We start from the raw sequence: 9,960 nt of genomic DNA, 5'->3' as shown, positions 1-9,960 counted from the left end.
CACACAGGCTTCAGTAGTTGTGACTCGCAGGCTCTAGAGCGCCGGCTCAGCAGTTGTGGCGCACGACGGGCTTAGTTGCTCCATGGCATGTGGGATCTTCCCGGACCAGGGCTCAAGCTCGAACCCGTGTCCCCTGCATTGGCAGGCATATTCTTTTTTTTTTTTTTTTCACACACACACACACACACACACACACACACACACACACTGTATTTTATTTTTACAAGAGATCAATAAACTGACACCAAGCATTGTAAATGGATGACCACAACAAAAGCAACAATGATTGCAATTACCAAACACGAAACACACTCATACTATGTCATAATATTGACATTCAGTCCATTAATCCTCCACTGTAACAGCTCCTTTACTTTGCAGTGAAAATTGATTTGTATATTTTTTGCCTTTGAGTCCTTGTGGGATTTTTTTTTTTATTATTCAAACAGAAAGTCACAAAAATTATAATCATCCTCATTAGTTCACTCAGTCCCATGTAATTAATTTTTTTTCATCTTTATCTTTTGTTAGCACTTTTATGAATTCATCAGTTTTCCATTAGAGTTCTGAAGGGCAGTACCACTTTTAAAGGAAAAAGAGGGTTGTATTAGGAAAGACACTGGAAAACTTCTGGGGTCCTGGCAGTATTCTATATCTTGACCTGGGGGGGGTTTACATTTACAATAATTTATTAAGCTCTACATTTGTTTTATACAGCTTTCTGTACGTGTGTTATATTTCACAATAAAGAATTAAAGAAATCTCTATATGTTCTATTGCTGGTGCTGCAGTTTATGGGATCCCCACAGACAAATCAGCTCAGAGTGTTTGCATTTAAGCTCCGACACCTTGGGCCGTTAAAATGCCTCAAGGTGTGAAGACCTAAGGGGGAAATGGACAGATGCTGGAAACGCAATAACTCTCACTGCTGGTTCTCTCCACTGTCCAGACCGAGATCCTTGAGTGACACGGACAGATTCAGGCAGAACGATGAGTCATGGGCCCGTGTCCTCCTGCCTAACCACTGCAAGTGCCTCCGGGGGAAATTCCTTTTCCTCCCTCTTAAACAAGATTACAGATACTGTGTTTATCAAACCGAAATTATAGGAGGCTGTTCCTATCCTAGCAGAAGTGAAAGAAGACCAACTCCCAATTAATCCTCTGTTTGGAAAGCAGTTCTAGGAAGACTTCTGTCCATCAAGGCAGCTGGATGGGTTCATTACACAGTTTGCCGAGCTTCTACTATGTCCTAGACGCAACCCTTATTTTTCAGCTCCACATTTTAAAACATTCATTTAGCTTTTATTTTTTCATGCTTGATAGGAAAAACATTTTCCTTTTACAAAGATCACATTTCTGATTCTCAAAAAGATTTCCAAGTGCCCCACATGGTTTAAGTATCAGGGTTTCTCTAAGAATATATATTTCAACTACTGTCCATAAAGATACACACACACCTCCCCCCAGAACTGAACCTTATGGCTGAGAGATGATGAAGGGGAAGTGAAAAACTGGCCAGTACTAACCAACCAAAAGCCCAGGCAATTTTTTTTTCCCAAAAAATCTAATTTCTGGGCTTTGCATCTAAGCTGTTTAAAGGCCACATTGCCAAAGTACAAGTTTTCCTCATTTTGGGGAAACAAGAAAAGCATATGGCTCCAGGGACCTTCACAAACTGCTGCTGAGAAGTGGAGCCGGGCACATTTGGTGGCTTCAAGATTATCAAAGTAGCAACATATTAGATTAGTTTAAAAGAGGATGATGAGGCAGTGGGGTAGAAAAACAAGTTAAATCAATAACAGGACTGAAGTTGTAGATTACAGACAATGAAAGATCACTCATTTCTACCATTTTGCCCCAGTAAGAAACAAACACCTGACAAACATCTACCCATCACTTAAGACTCCACCCAAAGTTTACCTTCTCCCTCCTTCGTGCCTTCACCAGACCCACTTAGTATTCTACCAGAGTTGCTGTAACGTTTTACAGGACTGTACTGTTTGGTTTGCCTTCCTAGACTGTGGGCTCCTTGAGGACGGGACCATACTTTATGCATCTTCAAAGTTCCAGCTAATGCATAGTATGAGCTCCATAAATGTTATCCTCGACTGCATGAATAACTGATGGATTCCATTAATATAGATTTGGCTTTTCCAGCTGCTATGATGCCACCCTTAAGTGATGAAAAGCATCTCAGCCTCTGCCACAGTTTACCCACTGTTTTTTTTTTTTGTTTTTGTTTTGTTTTGGCTGCGTTGGGTCTTCATTGCTGCGCGCAGGCTTTCTCTAGTTGTGGCGAGCGGGGGCTACTCGTCGTTGCGGTGCGCGGGCTTCTCATTGCAGTGGCTTCTCTTGTTGCGGAGCACGGGCTCTAGGTGCACGGGCTTCAGTGGTTGTGGCTCGCGGGCTCTAGAGCGCAGGCTCAGTAGTTGTGGCGCACGGGCTTAGTTGCTCCGCGGCATGTGGGATCTCCCTGGACCAGGGTTCAAACTCGTGTCCCCTGCATTGGCAGGTGGATTCTTAACCACTGCACCACCAGGGAAGTCCCTACCCACTGTTTTTAACTTCTCTTTTCAGGCTCAGGAAGCTGTGAATTCCTTAATGTCATACACTGGCCTGAGAACATCGTGTATTCTTTAAGCAGAGTTATGAGAACGAAGAACCTGGTCAGCCGACTACAACACTGGAATTGTCCTTTTCAAGACCCAGAGCTCCAACATTCCTTGGCTTAACAGACAGAAGCACCTGGGAAAATGTGGACAAGGGTGAGTAGCGATGAAAAAACCAGGCATTTCGTGTGCGTCTCTTTCGTCCAACTCAACTGGGACAAATTCCTTTGAAACAGTAACACAAATGGCATTCCTTTCCCACCCAGGACTGCCACTAACACTTGAAATTGAAAGGTTGATTTTAGGCCACCAGATTTTGCTCTGTTACGTGGGTATCTTTTTACACGGGCATGCTGATGCCCACGGGAAATCCTCTTCCATTCAGAAATCTCAGGGGAAGCAGTCTTGTGGGAAAGAGGTAGAATATTCCACCTAGTGTAACTAGTGCCCAAGTCTGGAGGTTACAGTTCTGAACCTCCAGAAACTGATCACCTAGGTTACCGATTAGCCAGTTCTCTGGTGCCTCCTTTCTCTGTCTGCCAGTCATCTCTGAACCATTCCTTTTCCGCTCAGCCATTCCCCAAGAAAACCACCTTGGCCTGGGGTGGAGGTTAGGGTTAAAAGAGTCAACTCTCCTATCGGACCAAGGCTTCCTAAAGGTTTTATGGAAGCTAAGTAGGAGAAGTGATGTGTAATTGCACCTATTAATTGACTTCTATTGGAGACAGGCGGCGGGGCCTCGTGCGGTGCCCTTGGGGTCAGAACTGGCTTTAGCCTCACTCCTACATGAATGTGAGCCACTTACTGGAGGCTTTTGAATCTCTGTTTTCAAATTTATAAAATGGTGATAGGAGGATTGTCTTGAGGATGAAATGAGAAAGTGCACATAAAGTAACCTGTGCTTGACAGAAAGAAAGTTAATTCCCTTATGTGTTGAGATCAGTAATCCGTTGTGTGTGTCACGTGGAGAACTAACCATCAACATAAATCAGAAAGCACCAGGCAGCCGCGTCAATCCAAACAGGGCCCTATTTCATTTACAGAGAAAGGCTGTAAGTTAAGCAAAACGACAAATGTTTTCTTAAAACATTTTGGTAAGTAATAAAAGGACTTTCCTGGAAGCCTTTAAAAACCAGTCATATCACTGTAGTGTTTTAAAGTAATGATCCCTTAAAAATTCCTCCTAGTCTTAGGATTCTATGACAAAAATCTGTCACAGAATTGGACATTTTGAGGCTTCAACCAAACCAAAGTATGAATTCAAACTGGAGCAGATTACATTTATTTGTGATTCCTCAAGTCATTCAGTGTGAATATTAACTTCTTAATGAAGAGTGAAACAAAAATCACCTCTTCTCATTTTTTTATACCTACTCAGCCAGTTTTACTAAACTGAGACAAAAGCAGAGGAAGGAAAGAAGGAAGGAAGGAAGGAAGGAGGGAGGGAGAGAAGGAGGGAAGGAGGGAGGGAGAGAGGGAGAGAGAGAGGGAGGGAAGGAAGGAAGGAAGAGGGAGAGAGAGAGGGAGAGAGAGGGAGGGGAGATAGCATTCTCTAAAGCAAGCCAGTATTTCATTTCATTTGAGTCCCTGCAGTGAATATTAGCTCCGTGGTATTTCAAATACATGTTGCTTCTCAACTTTTGGTGCCCTAAACCTGAAAACTGGACAGTCCTACCACCTGGAATCCTCAGTTTGCTTTGGAATTATCTATGTTCAGAGTCCAAGGGTCCTTTAAGATCATTAATTCCATCTCTTCCGGGTAGTCTTTCCCTCATTATTGAACTTTATTTAAATATTCCATACACACACACATACATTCACACACACACTTACATGTAACTTATACTAGACTACGTAGAATGTAACTATTTGGCAATTGCTAGCGTCTCCTATTAAAAAGGAGCATTTATTCCCTGTTGTCAGTGCTTCCTAAGGCTATATTCCTACTGCTCTTTGCAGGGCAGTGTGCTGGTTAAACATATGGCCGTGAAGCCATCCTGCCAGATTTGAATCCCAGCCCTGCCACTGACAGTAGTAGGACCTTGAACAGGTTACTTTACCTCTCTGTGCCTCAGTTTCTTCATCTATAAAATGGGGGTGAGAATAGCACCTACCTTGAGGGGATGTTTTGATGATGAAGTATGTAAATAGCTTAAGAGTTGTGTTTGGCACATACCAAACCCCCCAATGAGACCTGGAGTTCCAGAGCACAGAAGAAAAAGAAGTCTCTGCAGCTTAAAGGAAACCACTAGAGGGGGAAGATGGGAGAAGCAGAGCGTAAGGAAAGCCTGGAGAGAGAATGGGCCTTTAAGAGTCGAACTTAGGCTGACGTGGCTGTGCTCCTGAGCCCCCTCGGGCTGCGGTTTTCTGGTTCTAGGAGAAGCAGTGGAGACACCGTGAGTGCATGCATGGCCAGAAACATCGTTTGGGGAAACCTGTGCTACGTTCATAGATACTCTTAAAAGAAAGCCCCTACCAAAAAGCTCTGCAAATAACAGCAAGCCCTGAGGTAACCATGAAAATGTCAAGCCCTGAGGAGAAAGTGGAGAGCACAGGCCCCACCTGGAGGGCCACGTGGAGGGCCAGCTGAGGGTCGCCAGCGGACGACCTTCTTCTGCCGCACAGCGGGAATCGGCACGTGTGAAGGCAGCTGGTCCGGCCCGCAGACCCACTGTGCACTCCCACCTCGGTAGCCTGATGCCAGCCATAATGGGGGTGTTTACACCACAGGAATCTGCAGCTTCTTTTTGTTTCATTTTTAGAAAGCTGGTAGTTAAACGTTCCCCGACGCACTGCTGGGGAAGATACAAAGGCTGGTTCGGAAAAACTGAAAGAAAAATGTCTTAAACTGCAAAGCTTTTTCTTTGGCGTTCCTTACTCTTCCCCTCTGTACGAAGGCAGGAAGCTGGCAGTTGGACATGGTCTGTTAGGGTGTACCTAAAGAAGAAAAGCCACGCTGACCTCTTGCTTCACAGAGGGCCAGAAAAGTGCTGACTGACGGAGCTTGAAGATGGCATCCTTTTCCCATGAAATATAAGTTCACTCCAGGCCCAACAGAGGTGTCAGACAGAGGACCTATAGGCTTGTGATGACTGTCCTAAAACGGAATATGCAACGAGATGGGGTAGTTCACATACTCCTTTTGCACCTCTTTAAAAATATGATTATTTCGACATATTTTCGAGAATATGAAAACTGTCTACTGAGACTTATTACCTTACCTCCTTGCATCTAAAAGACCGTTTAACCTGTTCAGACTTCTGGGTGTTCCTTGAGAGTAAAGATGGAAGAATAGGGACTGAAATGAAGAAGTGCCTCGAAATCTGCCTGTATCAGTCTGCTGGGGCTGCCGTTACAGAGTTCTGCAGCCCAGGGGATGCAACAGAACTGTATGTTCTCACCGTTCTGAAGGCAGAAAGTCCAGGGTCAAGCTGTCAGCAGGTGTGGTTTCTTCTCAGGCCTCGCTCCTTGGCTGGCAGTTGGCTGTCTTCTCGCCGTGTCCTCACACGGCCTCCCCTCTGTGTGTGCCTGTGTCCTGATCTCTTCTTATAAGGACACCAGTCTTATTGGAGTAGCATCCACTCTAACGACCTCATTTAACCTGAAGCACCTCTTTAAAGACCTTATCTCCAGACACAGTCACATTCTGAGATATGGGGAGTTGGGACTTCACCCTATGAATTTGGAGGGGGCCATGAGCCTGTTAACTGACTAAGCATAAGCATTATTTATCCACAGGGCAAATTTGATTTGACAGCCTCACAGGTCGAGTTCCCAGAGAAGCAAACTCTGGAAAGATGGAGACTGGTGTGCAGGGGGTTACGGGGAGCGCTGTCAGGAACACATACGAGCGGCAAAGGAAGCAGGATTAGGCAGCGGGCGAGCTGGACCGCAGTGCCGTCACAGTAGAGGCCCCAGCTGATCACACAGACCCTCTGGGGTGGCCTCTCGGAGTTGTCCGGAACCAAGGCAAGGGGGTGGAGACTAGTTACAGGACGTGGGCTGCCCCAGGGAGGAGGCATGACCTGCCTGAGAGGCTGTCTTCGGCTGAGGACAATCTCAGGAGGGCTCGGTTGAGAGCTGCCAGTGGCCGAGTCTTCAGACGTTGACGGCGTGATTGCTCGGTCTCAAGTGGGACTCCTGGTCAGTGCACTGCAGTGTCCACAGCCATACATGTGAACAGAAGTTCCCTAAGTGCATGGGAGAATTTACCATCATCTTCTTAAGAAATTTCTCATTATGTCTCTCAGTAGGTTAAAAGGTGACCTATTCTGAACCCTAAAACACTGAGCCCAATTCTGGACACATAGAGGAAGCCGAGCAGGATGGTGAGTGAGCGAGTGGCTTAGTGGGAAAAGGATGGATGCTGTTTGGAGACAGAAAGATCTGGGTTCAAATCTCTGCCCCACTATTTACTAACATTTCTTACCCTCTCTCAACCTCCGATTTCTCCTCTGCAAAATGAGGATAATACTGCCAACTTTGTTAGACTGTTGAAAGATTTAAATAAAACATATATACTTAGAGCATGTAGCATAATGTTTCATACAAAGAAGTCATCCAAAAAGCATTTGCTCCCTTCCCTTTCTTTCAGCAGATAGTCAGTGGGTGGTAACTGATTACAAGCCAGGAAGAGAGGTTTGATCTCCTAACTTGAAGGAGGGTGTTTCTCAAATTCTGGTGTGATCTAAAGGTGCCTGAGGATACTTCTTCCCGCTGTCCTGACTGTCACCAGTTCTGTCGATGTGGAAATACACATCACATCACAAAGACCTCTCCCCCTTGCATAAATACCAAGTCTATTCCAAAACTAAAACATGCATAAATTACGTCAGTTATACAATCAAACCAATTCTCCTTTTCAAGATGTAGTTTTATTGAGGTATAAATCACTACTATAAGGCAATTTAGTGCAGACAGGAATTTTATTGGGGGACGCAGATCCCCTGAGCTTGTCTGGGAAATGGGAAGCATATTCCAAGATGAAGTGTCCTGCAGGTGTAAGAGTCGCTGTGCCTGCAAAGAAGCATGTCTGGACAGAGATTTAACTTTCTCATCTAAATCAAGTCAAATTGAGCTCCCCTGGATGGGATTGCTGAAGGTTTACTGTGTTTGATTATGGATCGCAAAGCCCAGAGGCACTGCAGAAATTACACTGTCAAAGAGACACCTGACTTAGGTCCAGAAAGTAAACAGGAGCCGGAACACAGACAGTGACCCCTGAGCTTGGACCAGCTTTCTTATCCCTACCAGACGTTTCCCCTGATTTAACACGGGGCCACGTGGTTTCCCACTGTCTTCTGTGGCTTTCTTTTCCCACAGAGAGGCCCCATTTATTCGAAAATATGAAGCTTTGGGGGTTTCTTGAAAATGGTACTTTCGCTCAGTAAAAATAAGTCAAGATGAAAACGCTATCTGTGGGGATCCATTCTGAAAAGAGATTAAACTAAGAACATGGAAAGAACAGTCTGTTTTCCCCAAATGATCAGCAGCCACCCAGACCTAATCACTTTCCATATGACAAAAAAAAAAAAAAAAAAATTCTAGAAGAGCACAACAAAAATATCGCAATCACTAAGAAGTCTGAGGTGACTCTATATTCACCATCTCCACACAAACATCACGAGTGTGGGAATCAGTGAGCTTTTTGTCCTTAGACCTATTCTGAGTTCTCTTATTGATGAAGGAGGTTTCTGTCATCATTTTCTCACAATTGTCCTTTATTCTCTTTTTAAAAATATTTCTCCGGGTTTGACCAGGGCCTTGTAACACACACAGAGTCGCCGTTACACCATAAAGAACCATGCATCCCCTATGCTTTAAGTATTATCCACAGCCCTCTCTGTCTTTTCACTGGCTCTTTGAGAGAAGCATCCTTGAGAATGACATCCAAGCAAACAGTAGGTTTACATCTAGTGCTTCCTTCCTGTGTTCACATCTCTTTCTGCCTCTGTCCTATACTTGCCATTCCTCAGACACAACATTTTAGAGCTGGAAGAAAACACTAGTCAGCGTAGTGTTGCAGCGAGCTGCCGTAACAAGTAAACCCTATAATTTCAGTGGTTTAGCACAATACAGTTCAGCCCTCACTCCTGTGATAGTCTGTGGCTTTCTTGGGCAGCTCTCCTCAGGAATCTGGGTTTTCCACCATGTGGCCCCCACATCTCAGGGTCTCTCCCTTCCAGCAGCATAGATAAGAAGAGAGAGGGTGTGGGACCTTTTAGGGAGCAGACCAGGAAAGTGGAGTAAATTGCTTCTACCAGCATGCTACTGGCCCAAAGAAGGCTGAGAACTAAGAAGTGCAAAGATGATAGTAGTGTTTGCCTCAGAGAGTCCTTAAATGCCCCTTGCTTTCAATCCTTTCAAGTTTTTTTTTAGTTGAGGCAACAAAGACCCAGAGAACATAAGCTACACACAGCTAATCAGTGACAGCTCAGTTCAGTGCTGGCCAAGAGGCCTCCTACCCATTCCTGTTGCTTCCAATTAATGTATGAAAGGGCTCATAAAATCTCAAGATACAGCTGGAGCATCGTTTCTAGAACCTTCTATCCAGGACTCCAGGGTGAGGAAGACTATGACCACCCTGCCCTGAACCCACAATTCCAGCACAGTCCCCTCAGTCTGAGAGCTGGACAGATGACTGTTTCAGGCAGCAAGTGCCAGTAGCAAACCCTAATTACAGGAAATGCCTCTTGGCTCCTTAGGGATATTAAATTACTTTGCGGAAAGTCAAGAAAAATAGAAGCAGAATACCATGTAATGCTTTATTCGGAGGCCAAAGTCACCTATTAGGGCTTGTGTTTTGTGCTTGATTCTGTCAAGAGAACTTAAAGGGTGGAGACGGAGTTTATAGGAAGAGAAATTCCGGATGGTGCCAGCCTGGTTTACAACCATCACATTGTCTCACGGAAAAGATGCCTTGATGTCCTCCTTGCAGTTGAAATCGAACATGAGAAGACACAGAGCCTTCCAAAAAATACCTGGAAAAGAATGAGAGAGTGGGCCCAGGGAAGGTTGGTCTCCTTGTCAGGTTCTGAAAGTTGTCTGGAGAGCAGTGCTTCACTCGTGGAAAGAACTCCCGTGTGGAAATCTGGGTAAACCTTGGCCGCACCTCTGACCACCTGCGTGTCTATGGAACACTCAGTTATTTATATAACTGTTTAAAATTCTGACTTTACCTTCACACAGGTTCTATATCTGGATTTTTTTGCCTGAATTTTAACATTCTCATCTGGAGATCTGACACTGAGTAGTTAAAGGCTGCACATTAGTTCTCTTAGTTTCTCTAAGAATCTTAGTCAAACTATTTAACATTCTGAGGTCTCCCCTCCACCACCATAACAGCAAGGGA

At 44.8% G+C, this 9,960-nt stretch overlaps 1 protein-coding gene across 1 annotated transcript in view; it reads left to right on the top strand.

Moving 5' to 3' along the window:
* Positions 1–2,577: 2,577 nt before the first annotated feature.
* Positions 2,578–9,960, top strand: part of NEDD9 (neural precursor cell expressed, developmentally down-regulated 9) — a 112,835-nt gene continuing 105,452 nt past the window's right edge. The window contains exon 1 of the mRNA XM_082413281.1: positions 2,578–2,765. Within this exon, the coding sequence (XP_082269407.1) occupies positions 2,754–2,765 (12 nt within the window). The 5' untranslated portion in view covers positions 2,578–2,753. The remainder of the gene's footprint in view (positions 2,766–9,960) is intronic.

This window comes from Balaenoptera physalus (genome assembly GCF_965194825.1).
Source record: "Balaenoptera physalus genome assembly, chromosome: 11".
In the NCBI taxonomy this organism is placed as follows: domain Eukaryota; kingdom Metazoa; phylum Chordata; class Mammalia; order Artiodactyla; family Balaenopteridae; genus Balaenoptera; species Balaenoptera physalus.
This window is presented reverse-complemented; position numbering and strand designations above follow the sequence as displayed.